This window comes from Ostrinia nubilalis, chromosome 22, assembly GCF_963855985.1.
Source record: "Ostrinia nubilalis chromosome 22, ilOstNubi1.1, whole genome shotgun sequence".
In the NCBI taxonomy this organism is placed as follows: Eukaryota; Metazoa; Arthropoda; class Insecta; order Lepidoptera; family Crambidae; genus Ostrinia; species Ostrinia nubilalis.
In genome coordinates this window covers 8421431-8437704 of record NC_087109.1, presented here as the reverse complement: position 1 = coordinate 8437704, position 16274 = coordinate 8421431, and the positions used below count along the sequence as shown (strand labels likewise).

Below are 16274 nucleotides of genomic sequence, written 5' to 3'. Positions count from 1 at the left end.
GCATAGGCCTCCAATGATTTCGAGATTAACTGATTGCCATTGCCACAACCTCTATAAGCTCATTTCACCTTCTTCACCTTGTAGGTGGACGTCTTAACAACAATAGCTTGGATACAGCTCGGTAGTGTCATCTAAAATACCTTAGTGCCATAAGATGAAAGTCTACATCCAGTGTGTGTTTATCAGTGATGACAAATTGTACTGAAAAGCGGCCTCTCACTGTAGGCTTACGAACCACAAAGTTGCATAGTGTACTATGGAGTGGACTATGCTTGTTTTTTTTTTCATGCAATCGAATCTGTAATGAGGAGATCTGTAAACGATCTAAAGTCGTATGGTGGCATAGTCCGATGTTTTAGCAAGCTGAAGTGATAATGGGCAGGACACATAGTATACAGACATGATGGCCGATGGGATAGCACGTTTCTGGAGTGGAAGCTACGTGCCGGAAAGCTCAGTGTAGAACGTCCTACCACAGGAAGGCGCAGGATGCAGGCTGCTACCAACCGGTCATTATGGAAATCATTGGGAGAGGCTTATGTTCTATGTTATGATGACAAAATATTATGGATGTATACGAAAGTTTCAAAAAAATGTTTTTTGTGGAATTATTGTGGAATCTTTGCATTTTTTCATAACAACAGATCATTGTTTTTGTTATAATATGATTATTTTCTTAATTTAGAGCCAATTGTACATAAATATCATAAATTTTATTTCTATTTTTGATTAATATGTAACAAATTCTGATTCATATGGGCACAAAATATTTGAACGTCGATATCTTGAAAACTACTTTACAAAAACGAGTCCCTTATCCAAATATATGTTATTGGGTGTACCTATTTTCATATGAGTCTATGTTACAAACTTAAAATTGAATTTGAAATTTGTCCATATGAATCAGCCGAAGAATGCGATTTCGAAGAAGTGCCCATTTCTATTTGAAGCCACGATAGCCGAACGGTGAAGGGGTCGGACTGGCCGACTCGTGATCCGGGGAACGCGGGTTCGGTCCCCGCCGCCGCTCGACTATTTGGTGAGCCCACTCGTTAAACAAGCATATTTAGCTTAGTACGAGGGGCTAACGGGACTATTAGTAATTACACAAAGTAATAACAAATTAATAAATAAATAAATAAATATCCTTGGACATTTTACACTGCGCTTCTAGTCCCAAACTAAGCAAAGCTTGTACTATGGGTACTAGACAACGGATAAAACATACTTAAATACTTTTTTTTGTAAATACATACTTATTATACATAGAAAACACCCAGTCCAATACAAACAAATATGTTCATGCACACAAATGTTTGTACTGTCCGGCAATTGAACCCGCTACCTCCGGAATCCGTTTCGAACCACTACACCAAACGGCCGACAATTAATAATAATCTTTAAAAAAACAACTAAGAAATTCCGATTGATGGAGACAAAAGGGCATATTAAGTTACAATTTGCATTTGAAGTAATATTCATGAGTATGTTGAAGGGGTGTTTTGTCCAATAACTCGTAACGTCCATTGACTGGTAGGTACACCCTATCATGTTTTTAAAAACTTTTATCATGCGATCTAAAAAAAACAAAAAACAATGAAAATGGCAACACTTATCAGCTACACTGACAGACATTCTTCCCAGCAAAAACCCTTCACCACGTATGGAGAGTCAAGCGTGAGCCGGCCCCACCGGGCATCGAACTCTTGCGCCACCGGGACTACAGTTACAACTAGGGTTGCCAGGTCCAAAAACACAAAAGCCAGTCTCAGTGCTTAAAACCGGACATTTTACCCTAAAAGCCGGATATACCTTTTTTATTAGCTAAGTCATAGCTTTTTAAGTCTCATTATGTCTTAAAAGTTGAAAAATATTCGGCCGTCCGGCTTTATTCGGACACTTGGCAACCCTAGTTACAACCGGTTCGCTCGTCACTTAGAACTCAGGAGTTGACATTAATTAATTTTGTCTACAGCCTCTTATAGCGGATTGTTTGAGAAAGCTTCTGATCGAACGTTTGTTTTACAAAGGCATTTTGCTGTAACAGTATTTTTAATTGAGTTCCACCAATCAATTGACATGACACACTATGTCAAAACGTGTTTCTCCCATAGATTTTGTATACTTAATATGCCATTGTTTCTTTGCCGGTGTTTATTTTATTTACACAGCAACTTACCGCAATTACCTAATTTTATGGTGGCTTAAAAACTAATCGAGTTGATTGAGATCCATCTTATTGGGGACAAATCTTATGACTTGTAGCTTCACACTATAAAAGTGTATAAATAGGTTGATAATTGACTATTTATAAACAAAATAAGAAGAAGTAGTAGGTTGATGAGGCTTAAAAGATTCAAAAATTCACTTTTCTAATTTTCGTTAGCAAACATAGATCCGAGCCTGGTTTTCAGGACAAAGAAGTTTTTCCATAGATTTATAGGACTCAATAGTTACTTAAAACCTTGGAATTGTGTTGGGAGAGCAGCATTAATTTCCTTATAAGAAAAATAGGGTTTGTGGGTCTCCTGAAATCACTGAGTCTTAGACCATTTTGTCTGATACCACTGTTGAACACTATGCTACTTGTAATCTGTTTTGAGACAAATAAATACTTTCTATCTATCAATTCGATGCACCTGTTCCAACGATGTGAATGCACTTTCATTTCGACGGATTCAACTTATGTTCCAAAGAGTGTAGTTTATTTTTATTACGAGTAATTACTATTTCCATCGATGGTAATACGAGTTAACTATTAACTATCACTTTTACTTTCGTCGGTGAGGATTTATCGTCACGGGAACACATTGGGGAATCCTTAAGGTGAGCATAGACTTGATCATTTCTATGTAAAGTTTGGTTCGTAAAAGAGTGACACCTAGAACATTTCATAGAGCGACTCATTGTTCTTTTACAAATAAATACTCTAGTCCAAACTCACTTTTATAAAAGCCTATTCCTGGTATAAAGAAATTAATTTAAATACATTAATATTCCTAATAAAAGTCGAAAAAGGTGACTATGGGAACAAATACGCAAAGCTAACCCGTCGAACCAACGTCGGCGGTGAAAGCCAATTTCTTCATTTGTCTCTGGTAAATTAGAGAGGCTCCTGCTCCTGTGGTAGAGACTGAATGACCTTATGATTAAGTTCGGGTACCTAATAAAAAAGGAAAGTAGGTATACTTTTAGTTACCATAAACAAATACCCAACTTAAACATTATTATAAACAGTAGAGCGGTCAGCGGACGTTACGGAATTAAAATGGCGTCTGTCAACTTTCCAGAGTCCGTTACCGATTTCCACAGCGCACGCATGCTCCTCTCATTTTGCTTTTTATTTCGCATTTACCATATACAGTTATAAGAACCGGACTCAGATCGCTTCACGATAATGAAGGGCTCGCTATAAGGCTGCCCGCTCACTACCTCGGACAGAGGTACTTTTTGACCGACTTTAAAAAGGAGGTTTTAAATTCGGTTGGTATTTTTAAATCGATATATGTTTATAGGTTTCCCACCTCCACCTCTGTTTCTTTTATAGCTAGGATCTACAGCTTGGCATCCAATGAAACACAAGCAAAGAAAGTTGAGTAGTTCCGAAGGATAGCTAACTGTCTTGGAATCCGCAACGAATTTAATTGGAAGAACGACGTTTAGTTTGCGAAAGTTTCAGGAAAAATGAACTAACTCAAAGAGAAAAGATATCGTCCGTTGTGTGACTTGATAGGAATCTGTGTGAGTGATGAAAAAATATAACAGAACACCCTTGTTTTCCTATTGTTTTATAGGTGTACCAGAATCTCATGGCAAACAAAAATATTGGAAAAGTGTGTTTTTCATATGGCAATTGTCTATGGTTTAATTGTCACCTGTCAAAGAAAATTATGAAATCTGTCAGCCGCTGCAATTTTTTTGTAATCTCTTCTTGACTATTTGTTATTTTTGGGAAAAAGTCGAAAAAGTTCAAGCAAGGCATATTGTTTTCAATGTGAATTGTAAAATAAGGCATAATTCAAAGTCGATCTTTGATTCTAAAGCGCGTCGTCGAGTTGACAGTAAGTTGGACTGAAATGTTTTGATACATTAATTTATTACCCAACTGTGTCAGAAGGAGGGTTGTGTTTTTTTATATTATTCTTAGTTAATAGCTGCTTTATCGGGGTTTTCAGGTATATCTCACAAATTGGTGCAGATGTTATGACCATGTAAAGAAAATTGCAAAAGATTTTATAAAGCAAGATTGAATAATGGAGAAGTTTCCAATTTTTTTCTTTGAAATAAACTTGAAATAAATATAAGTAGAACTAATAATAATTGTGAAATAATCATGAAAATATCTCTACAAATAAATACGTTACAGGACCCTAAAGTTGCGCATAACTATTCACGCCATTTTGATCGGTGTATTCACACAGTCATTCGGAGTACAAACAGTAAATCACCATGATCCAGCCAGTTCATTTTTTTTTTAATCTAGCAGTTTTTAATTTTTCAGCTAGGGTCACTCAAGATTCTTTCTTATAGATGACCCACGCTGAACTGTCCCACCAAACTCAATGACAGGGGGGCGCTACCATCGTTCAATTATATGGTTTCCAACATGGCAAAAATCGGAACCAGCGATCCGGTATTGACGGTGGCGCCCCACTGTCAATGTCATGCATAGGACAGTTCAGTATTTTGGAACTGTAGTAAAATTTTGTAACCTTTTTTTTAAATAACCCAGACCTGGCCATATACAAAAAGAACGGCACCGCCTATGTTTCAGTTCCACGCGAAAATATGTAGGTAATTAAAATAATTAATTTCTCAGACATTTCTTTTCTCACAGACGATTTGTTTAATTTTCAAGACATTTTCCTATGTATAACAACATTCTTCATACACATACCTACCTAAAATGTATATTCGTACTTCATGTTCATTAATATTAGTCATAAAAGTAAAAAATTAAACAGTATCAAGATCGTTTATTCCAATTTCCCCAGTATTGCTCTCAACAAAGTTTATTTTCCCTATTTGCCATGAGATTCTGGTACACCTATACCAATATACAGATAAAAATACAAACCTACCGAATTCTATCTTTGAAATGCTTGAGACATAACTAATTACTTTTTCTTATTTTAATGTTATGTTTTTGTTTTTAAAGTACAGTTTATTATAATAGGTTCATCATCATCATCATCATGTCAGCCATAGGACGTCCACTGCTGAACATAGGCCTCCCCTAATGCTTTCCACATTGATCGATTGGTAGCGGCCTGCATCCAGCGCTTCCCTGCTACCTTTACGATGTCGTCGGTCCACCTTGTAGGTGGACGTCCCACGCTGCGCCTTCCGGTACGCGGCCTCCATTCCAGAACCTTGCTGCCCCATCGGCCGTCAGTTCTGCGCACTATGTGCCCTGCCCATTGCCACTTCAGCTTGCTAATCCGTCGGGCTATGTCAGCGACTTTAGTTCGTTTACGGATTTCCTCATTTCTGATTCGATCTCGCAAAGAAACACCAAGCATAGCCCTCTCCATAGCACGCTGTGCAACTTTGAGCTTCTGTATAAGGCCTATAGTGAGAGGCCACGTTTCCGAGCCATAAGTTATCACTGGTAACACACATTGATTGTAGACTTTCGTCTTCAGGCATTGGGGTATTTTGGACGAAAAGATGTTACGTAGTTTCCCGAACGCTGCCCAGCCGAGTTGGATTCGACGATTGACCTCCTTCTCGAAATTGGACCTACCTAGCTGGATCGTTTGTCCGAGGTAGACATACTTGTCGACAATCTCGAGAATTGAGCTCCCAAACCTTTATAATAGGTTGATTGCTAATAAATCATTAGAGATATTTTACATGACAAAGGTGTTTTTCAACATGTAAGAACCATAAATAAAATGTCGCATTTTTGTTTTGAATTGATAACAATCTTCTAGATATTGCCAAATAAATTTAATTTATATTGTTATTTAAATTAATTGCTTAATCCACTAAACTGGTAAGTTTGTACAAGCAATACCTGCTGGACAGATATTAATGAGTTATTATTGTAATGTTTAGTTTTATTTTCATGGGCCTGTAGGTAATAAAATAGATATTCTCAAAAGATGTTATTTGCTTATTTGTCAATTGAAACATCTTTGAGGTTTCCGGCCTTTGTTGGGATAAGAACAAAACAAATATTATTCTCAGAAGTCAGTCAGTAGCAATACGAAGAATTGACATGTTTATTTTGTCATACACTTTGAATACCTAAATTTTTTCGGGATATTGCAGGTGTATTTATTTATTTTATTGGTTTTAATGACTACAAGAATATTTTAAAAGTTCGTTACATGGTAATATGACGAACCAGACCCCGTACTACCTAAATCAAATTAAAAAAAAATTATTTGCGTAATTCCAGGTACATAAGATTACGATTACGATTTTTAAATACCAAGGATCAGCCGTTTGGCATCTTTGGCACTTAAAACGATTGAACTTTGTGCTTTATATCAAAAATGGCCAACCTTAAAAATTAAATCACGGATAGTCTTTTTGTGTTCTGTCAATTGTCCATGCCTAACTCGTTTTACTTTAATTTTTAAAATTTGTTTGGCCGACACGGCTGGTTCAAATGAGTGCAATAGTTTGTTAGCAGCCTAAAGGCGCGGCAAAAAGTGGAGCGCAAAGTCAAAGCTGACTTCCTTGCAATTTTCCGTGCAACACTCGCTCCAGGGATGCGATAAACACAGAGCCCCGATTACGGTAATTTTTAACGTCAACAATCCAGACACGCTTCTCGATTCTGCGATACGATTGGTCGTTCAACAGCGTACGTCAGCTGTTTTGACCAATCGTATTGCAGAATCAGAAACGCGTCTGGATTGTAGACGTTAAAAGTTAACGTAATCGGGGCTCAGGCCTCGATTTTGCACTGTAATGAGGGCATTCGGGATGTTTTGGACTGTTTTTTTTTTTAATTTTCGGCACTGGACACTGACTTCACGGAACACTTTGATTAGCGTTCGGTTGCGCCTTTTGGAACGAATTTAAAAGGACAAGCATCCTCCGGCATTTTATAGGATAAAAATATTTGGAAAGTAACGCCCTGGATTCTGCTGATCGTCAGTAAAAAATAAAATGTTTTCCATGCATATTTTTTTATTAAAAATCCCTTCATTTGTTATTTTTTATTAGTGGCCTTTATTTACAAACTCGCATTAATCAGTATTTTTACTCGAGTGCGCCAGAAGGATGGTTATGTTTTAGTAATACGTCAAAGGCTCGTAAAGATGGTCCTCACACTGATTGGTTTTGCCACAGCAATGGATGATTGCAATAGTGTTTACACAATTCAGAAGCCGGTTTTATACGAGTAGAAACAACTGCACGTCTCGTTCAATATTGGCATCTTAGATAGCTGTAATAGAGGCTAATTTACTTCAAAAACGTGTAGTCTGATATGCTGTCGACTGTACAATGACGTCAGGGCAATACCAATACATGTCAATGAATAGGCACTTACAGGGCAGATAATGTACCATCCTAGACTGCATCTCACTTAACATCAGGTGCGATTCCGGTCATATACGCTGCCGAGCAACAATGCCTTGTTTAAAAAAAATCACTTACTAGTTACTACTGAATGGACCTTTATTTGTAGGCTTTGTAACACCTGTGGTGTCAATATAAACGAAGAACAAAACAACTCTTAAATTGATACAAACAAGTTACATAAAAAGCGTCAGAATAACACAACTTTTTCTTTGACTGCATTGAAACTTCCTCACGTTCAAGATTTTATGACATTGCTAAAGAAATACGAGTTCGGGGTTGTTAAACTTTAATAGGCTAGTCAAGATTTCTTTAAACAAATAATCTTCCAAATTAAGATCGTAATTTTTTTACTATGAACTACTTACATAAAATAAAAAACACAGCATCCACAGCGTCTATCTGTCTGTACGCAATAAACTCAAGAACTGAATGGATTTTCATGCAGTTTTCCCATAGGTTTAGGTGTTTTTGAAGAAGAAAAATAGGAAAAACGTAGTTTACTCGGTTTTTATCCCGGTTTTAGAAAGGGGTATCAAAAACCGGGAATAAAGGGAAACTCGATAAAGTTTTCTCTGACAGGACAGGACACACCGGGCGGGTAAAAGCTACTTAAGTAGGTATATTATTTAACCTGTTAAAAAAATTATAAGAATTTTTACGTTTATTTAGTTATGTAATACTGTTTTATTGTTTTGGTATGGTGGAAGTGTGGAACAGAATAAAATAATGGTTTTGTAATTAATTAAGTATAGAAAATACTTTTCGTCGTAAAGGCCATTGCCACACGTTGCGTTATGCTCCGGTGAGGCTCGGCATGTCATTAATCATAATAAACCATTTACATATTTTTGTTTTTATGTTTTTATAGAAAAACAACTCCCTTTTTGCCACCAGTACAAGCAAAAAGATCGGTTCACTTACGTCCCTTTCTCCGACATAAAAATAACAGAAAAATAAAAGTATTTCCACGTAGAAAGTCGATGTGGCAAGTGGAATATACCATGGTCTGATTGAGTCATGCCAACCCGTTACAACCTGTTGTAATAAACAAGGTGTGCATGTGAATTTAAGGTAACTAGCAGTTACGGCGTTTCGTTTCGCCCCTTGGCGATTTTGACATCTTTCCTTTTAATGACGTCGAACTGGTTGGATTTTAATTAACCCTGAAACTGCGGAATATAAAAACTGTCAATCTGAGGCAACATAATATGTCTGGCTACGCAGTCGACGGTTTAAGAAGATTGCAATTCTGTCTCAATTTCTTTGTAAGACTTGTGTGGTACCCAGGGTTGCACCATCTTACTTTAATTATAACAAATGTTAAGTCTATTAAACTCCATACAAAAAACCAGGTAAAGTAATGTAACTCAGCCGAGTTACTGTACTGTAAAGACAATTAAGTTCTTTTGTACGAGTACACCACAACAATTTGTAATATGCATCAGTTAAGGTTAGAAATTAGAATCAGTAGGTAAAATCGATTTCGAGGTGACATTATTTAATTTTAAGTTATAATTTTAATGTTCATTTGTTTTTCGGTAATTTTTGTGACATCTTTTTTAAACATCTGACAAATGAATGCAACTGCCAGTTCATTTTTGCACTGTCTTGTACCTTGTACAGACAGAGGACATCGAGCTCAACTTTGGGGTATCTTATGTGCTTTATAATAAGTGCTATTTTGCAAAAATGTAAAATCTGATGTCGCTTAAAACAAAAACACTTGGTTAAATAAGATACTGTTGTATACCTTTACGTTTTATTGCTACATATAGCTACGTGATAATGTAATTGCTTGTTTTATACATATTATTTATAATTATGTGTGTGCATTATTAACTTTTTATTATTAATTTTGAAAATGCAAATTCACAATTTCATAAATTGAAAACTTTTCCAAAAATCAAGCGATCTTGGAAGTTGGAACAAACTGAAAGTGCATAATCATTGAATGATAAAATTACCTACGAGAAAGTATATATCTGTTTGTAACTCTATAAATTTTATTATCAGAGATTGCAAGACCAGGGAAATCTTCCAGCAGAATGAAAATACGAAAATGTTTGGAGTCGTGTTTTCAGAAGTTTTTCATGCTACGAGTAAGAAAGCCAGAAAGCCTTTGAATTACAGATATGTAGTGGTTTTCAGATTATGTGTCCCACTTGAGAATCAAATCCAGGGCCTCGTTCAACGCTAACCACTAGACATAGAAGCCCTGGCAAATACTTAGAGCAAATATTCAAACTGACTACAAATATTTACACAGAACCACGTAGAAAAGTTGCATGTCTGAAGTCTGACGTCACAGGGCAAAGATCATGGCTGCCACCCGCACAGGAAAACAACATGGCGCTTGGTTAACAGTCAAGAACATTACAGACTATTAATGTTCCTACGTAAGTACTTTACTAAGTAATCGAGGGGACTATTTTTGTCGTCAGAATTTTCGTAAGTTACCATGAACTTAAGCTCTCGCACGTGTTTGTATTTCTGTCACAAAACTCACAGACAATGTTTACAGAAAGTAGGACATTACTTATTTGACAATGGATTTATGTAGGTAATAGCTACGAAAATAAAATTGTTTTGAACATTTTGGTAATCCATAATTAATATGGTAGTTATGTTGTATTTACATTGAGCAATTTATTTGGGTATTGAAAAACACGTTTTGTTAAAATTAAATTGAAAGAAAAGAGGTTTCCTATGATCGTCAAATAATTTAATTTCCAAAGAAAGAAGAAAATAAAGTCATTTTAAGTAGGTATTTACTTATAAATATTGAAAAGGTAAAACCAATTATGTCCGAATTCACTGACTGTAAAATATGAAAAAGATTAGTGACTCTACAATTTACAAAAAACTGTAGCCTAAATAGCTTTCCGTCATCAGCATCCGTTCATCTATGAATATGTACATTTATTTTAATATTTCTGTAAAACCAGCAAGCCCTGAATTCAACACTAGTACCTAGCAACTACATAAATCAACCAAGTTCAAAATGCAATCGATCATGATTACGACTAGCTGAATGAAACCACATAACCGGTCGACATTGAGAAGGTGGTTCGCTACTTTGATGTTTGAACTAACGCCGTCTGACGTTTTAATATTGGCCCCGATTCTGAAATTACCTATGTCTATTTGGTAAATTAAAAACTTCTTCCATCTTAATTGACGACGCGTCGTTTAGAACCAAAGTGATCTCTATGACATTTTTACCATTTGCATTATGAAGGTTTTTTAACGGGATTATTCCCACCTCTCGTTCCCACCTTTGCAACTCCTGTGTAGCCAGGATCTACAGCTTGACTGCCATAAAAACCCAACTAATGAAGGTCAAGTTTGTCCCGGGGGAAAGTTTTAAACTGTCAGAAGAAGAATTTCATTCATTATGAAGGTTACACAATGGCCTAGCCTAAGGCGCATTTCCACCAAGAACGTGATAGGAAAGCTCCGTTATGAATGTTTGTCAAGCGCCAATAGAATCACTTTATTTACCTGACTTCGTTCAGTGGAACTATAGAAATGCATAGAAATGGCTCAGTGCGCAGTGGAGCGAGTACTATTAGGCCAGTAGAATTAAACACAAAAATTGATTAAATCGGAAATAATTCCTACAAAAGATTTTTTTGATTTAATGGCTTCATTGGTTGCCCATTAAGACTCTCCTAAGTTTTCGACTTCGACGGAGTTGTGCTTAAGTGGTGGGGGCCCCCGAAAGCGGCGTTTTTTCGGTTTTCCGGTTATACCGCGTAAAGGACTTACCCTATCGAAAAGTGGTCTTCATGACGGTTAAAGGGCACTTAATCCTGCATTGAATAAGACCAAATTCATATGTTTTGGACAAACCGTTCTCGCGCTAAAGTTCGGCAAAGTAGAAAATATACGTATAATTAATGACCCTCTCCACGTCCAATGGCTTGTTACCCACATGCTTCCAAGCCTTGTAAAGGGTCGCCTTAACCAGTGTAACCCTAACAAGGCTCACGAGTTTGATTCGCTTATCCTTGTTCGTCCCAGCCGTTCCTTAACTGCGGTTGCTGCACCTCTTCCTGACACTCTCCTGAACGACTCTGTGTTACCTAATGTGGCTGCCTCTCTTCCTTGTACCCTCCTGTACGATTGCATTGCTTAGCTATATGCCTGGTCCAAAGTTCGACGCCACAAAATCAACTTTGTACGCGTGAAAATAGTTTAAATACTATTTTCCGTGCTTGCAACATTTTTCTTTACTGCTTCGCCTCTATTAGTCGTAGAGTGATTGTATATATCCTATAGCCTTCCTCAATGTATGAGCTATTCAACACAAAAATAATGATTTCAATCAAACTAGTAATTCTTAAGATTAGCGCGTTCAAACAAACAAACAAAAAACTCTTCAGCGTTTTAATATGAACTTGTTGTTGTTGATTTTTGGCGTCGAACCTTAGACCAGGCATACGGCTAGGCAACGTAGTCATGCAGGAGGATACAAGGAAGAGGGACAGCCACAGTAGGTAACACAGTGAACTTTTCAAGACTTGGAAGCCTGTGGGTAACAAACCATTGGACGTGGAGAGGGTCATTAATTATACGTATATTTTCTACTTTGCCGAACTTTAGCGCGAGAACGGTTTGTCCAAAACATATGAATTTGGTCTTATTCAATGCAGGATTAAGTGCCCTTCAACCGTCATGAAGACCACTTTTTGATAGGGTAAGTCCTTTACGCGCTATAACCGGAAAACCGAAAAAATGCCTCTTTCGGGGGCCCCCACCACTTAAGCACAACTCCGTCGAAGTCGAAAACTTAGGAGAGTCTTAATGGGCAACCAATGAAGCCATTAAAACAATAAAATCTTTTGTAGGAATTATTTCCGATTTAAAAGCTAATTCTACTGGACTAATATAGTATATTATTTGCAAATCAGGAGTTTTAAGAGGTATTTCAAAATGTATACAGTCACCGTCAAATAATTCGTGACACCCAAATTGGCCAAAATTTACAACACAACCTTATTCCAATGGTCCGAAAAGCTCAGAAATGAGAGAGAATTGGGCTCTTGCTTATTTGAGTCGCACCTAAATTGAAAGTAGGTAGAGCCTACAAAATACTATTATCACGAATACTTGGGAATGCTGGCATGATTATTCCATGGTAAATTGGTAGCTAGATATTATTACCATGAGCTTCTTTATAATTATTGTTTTGTATTGCGAGACACGAGAAAATAAGCACCTAGTGTGTTTTGGATACGAGTAAATGTGAACTTCGGATCTTCGATGTAACGGATTGTAACTTTAGATGATTGGATAGAGGTGTATACTTGACTCATCACCTCAAGATTTCACAACTTAACCACACTTAACAATATGTATTGGAAAAATATCTAATGAAGATAATTTAATTACGAAATGACGCTTAAAACTTTATACGAGTAGATCCTGTCCTGTGATTGGTTTTAATCTAAACATTGAATTTCCACCAAGGCTAGATTTTGGGAGCCCTTCCATAATAATAACACGACTATATGACCTGTTTCCTAAATTTATTGAAATAATCAGTTTGGCGTGCTCATCTTCTAATCAATTATGAACTTTTCGGATTACTAATGTTTGGCCAAAAAACGTTTCCCAAATTATCACATCGCAAACAACGTTTCGCAAATTTTCATTTGGCAAATTCTCATTCGGCAAAACAACTTATTGCAAACTTTTAATTCGCAAATGTCGTTTTTGGCATATTATTGTTTAGCAAATTATTGTTTGGCAAAGTATGTTTTGCCAAATGTTTCATTTGGCAAAAATATTTCACGATAAACTATTTACAAAATAATTTGATTGGTGCATAGAATGGAATACAAATTAGCTTGTGGTTATTATTTTGTTTAGTGGGTAGTTAATATGAAATTTGTTCTAAATTAATTTTCATATTTAACTCTTTTTATCGAAATTTCCAAATGATTCATTAACAATAGAGGTGATTCTAGCGCTCGGCGGCCGCTGCCGCGGCACGCTCACTTCGCGCGTTAAGGGTCACTGTTCTAACCTAACCTAACCTAGTATTTTGGGCAATACCTACTTTCTGCAACCATACTATTTTCTACAATCTCTTTGTTTTACATAAAATTCTTGTAAAAACCATGATCATGTGCCATAGGCTTTGATTCGTGGGTAACAGTGGGTAAGTATGTGAAGAGTGTCAATTTGACCAAACAAATTATTTGGGATATAATGTTTGGCAAAATAAAACATTTGCCAAGTAAAAATTTGCCAAATGATAATTTGACCAAATGAATTAGTTGCGAAAAGTACAGTTGCTAAAAGTTCATTTGGGAAATGAAACTTTGGCGATAAGTTGTTTGCGAAGTGAAATTTGGCGAAAAGTAATTTGGCCAAACGGAAGGATACTGAACTTTTCATATTAAATTGATCCTTGAATAGAAGATGAGCACGCCCAAGCTGGAAATTTCAATTTCAGGAACCAGGCCTTAGACATATTACACGCCTCCCGCGACTTCGTACGCGTGGATCCCGTTTTACCCCCTTACGGTCTTATTCATAATCATTTTTCACATTTTATCAAATGCTTATTAGAGGTTTATAAAACGTTTGATAAAAATTGTTATTCATAATCGTCATTTAGCGCTAAAATCCTCTTATAACTGTGTGATAAGTTATCGAGAGCTCGGGCCTTGTTTAAAGCTCTAATAAACCTATTTTAACCTAACTTTTATAAATGTCATTTCATATGAATGTCACTTCGTTGGTTTATTTATTCAAAATATCCTTGCTGTGATCCTTGCTTGTGAAAATGAATGCTATAAATGCAATTGTGCATTTAGCCAATAATGCCGACCCAGCGCGACGTAGAAAGCTCTACCGCCAACGAAGCAACCCATTCGATTTGCGGGACCTAAATTTTAAAATAAAATATAGGTTCAATAAGGACACAGTGCGCACCATCATAGATTTGGTGGAAGATGATCTGGTTCAGAGCGCTAGAGGTGGTGGCACGTGTCCTGAACTGCAAGTTTTAGTGGCCATAAGATGTTGGGGACGTCGTGAGGTAAGCACAAAAAAGTGTTTTATTTTATCCCTTTGTCGTGGCTGCTATAATTATTTTCATACATTTTCAGGTACAAGATGATGCTGGTGACCTCCATGGCCTAAGTCAGCCGACAGTGAGCCGGATATGCGCCAGAGTCGCGCATGCAATCGCGAATAAGGCAAATTCCTTCATCAAAATGCCTATCACTATAGGAGAGCAGGAAAGAATTAGTGCCAAATTTAGAGCAATTAAAAATTTTCCTGGGGTGATAGGAGCCATAGATTGCACCCACATTAAAATTAAAAAAACCGGAGGTGACATGGCCCAGTACTATATTAATAGAAAAGGCTATTATTCCCTGAATGTTCAGGTAAAATATATTTTGATTTTATACAGTTTACAACAGAGAAAGATTTGTTTTAATAATGTCTATAATTTTTACTTTGTATGATCTAAATTTTAGCAACATTCAACACTATATTATTGGATGGATTACCTACAGGATACTGTTTTTTTTATTTTAGGTTGTCTGTGATGCTGACCTCAAAATAATGGATATAGTGGCTAGATGGCGAGGCAGTACACATGACAGTCGAATTTTTATGGAGAGCAATATAAAACAACGATTTGAGGATAGGCAGTTTAGAGGACGCCTTATTGGCGATTCGGGCTACCCTCTTCTGCCATATCTATTTACACCTATTTTAAGGCCTAGTCGTCCAGAAGAAGAAGCATACAATAATGCTCACATCTCAACTAGGAACACTGTTGAAAGGTGTTTTGGGGTGTGGAAGCAGCGGTTCCAATGCCTACTCCATGGCTTACCAGTAAGCCTCCAAAATGGAAAAGCTGTGATCATAGCATTGGCTGTATTACATAATATAGCCATTGATATGAATGACACATTGTTAGGTAAATGTTATCAATTTGACTGTACATAAGGAATACAAATCTTTATGACAAAATGTTGACAAATTCATAATATTTTTCAGAACAACATATGGAGCAGGTCCCTGTAACTCCGCAACTTTCGACGGAGAACAGTGTTCACGACAACCGACCTTCATTGTTGAGGCGTAGGTCGCAGTTGATACTACAAAATTTTATAAATCAACATTTTTGAATGGTACTAAAATACATTTTGATAAATTCCAACGATTTACTTTTATGTAATGTCATTTGAGTTCATGAAAATGTTGTATTTTAATTTTTCAGATACTGTTCCTGGCATCTTAATGAAAATAAAAAGAATATTTGATTGAAAAATACCTGTATTTCAATTTTCAGTCCAATTTGTTACTATCACAAAAACAAAACCTGTAGTTCTCTTTAAAAAAGCAATTATTCTGCAAAAATTCAAAACAAATTACTTTATATCACTAATTTAAGTACAATTAGTTTCAACAAACTTACTTATTAAAAATCACAGTTCAATTCTTTAAAACAAAGAAATTGCTTAAGTATAAACGTTTCTATTCGGAGGTTATCAACCTTCTACATTTAAAACAAAATAACCATAATTTACACTATTATTATAAAGGCGAATGTTTGTGACTAGGCATATGTGTATTTACTTTATATCACTAATTTAAGTACAATTATTAAACTTACTTACTAAAAATCACAGTTCAATTCTTATAAACAAATAAATTGCTAAAACAGATAGATTATATAGTCTCGAATAACATATAGGCTTCTT

The 16274-nt window shown here is 36.2% G+C and overlaps 2 protein-coding genes across 2 annotated transcripts in view; one reads left to right on the top strand and one right to left on the bottom strand.

Moving 5' to 3' along the window:
• The window catches only part of LOC135082994 (RNA-binding protein fusilli), a 105706-nt gene that overhangs the window by 45595 nt on the left and 43837 nt on the right, over positions 1-16274 (bottom strand). The window lies entirely within an intron of this gene.
• Positions 14077-15841, top strand: LOC135082797 (putative nuclease HARBI1). Its single transcript, XM_063977558.1, has 5 exons — positions 14077-14593; positions 14664-14945; positions 15100-15487; positions 15568-15701; positions 15791-15841. The coding sequence occupies exons 1-4, from the start codon at positions 14339-14341 to the stop codon at positions 15696-15698; spliced, it is 1056 nt and encodes a 351-aa protein (XP_063833628.1). The 5' UTR covers positions 14077-14338; the 3' UTR covers positions 15699-15701; positions 15791-15841.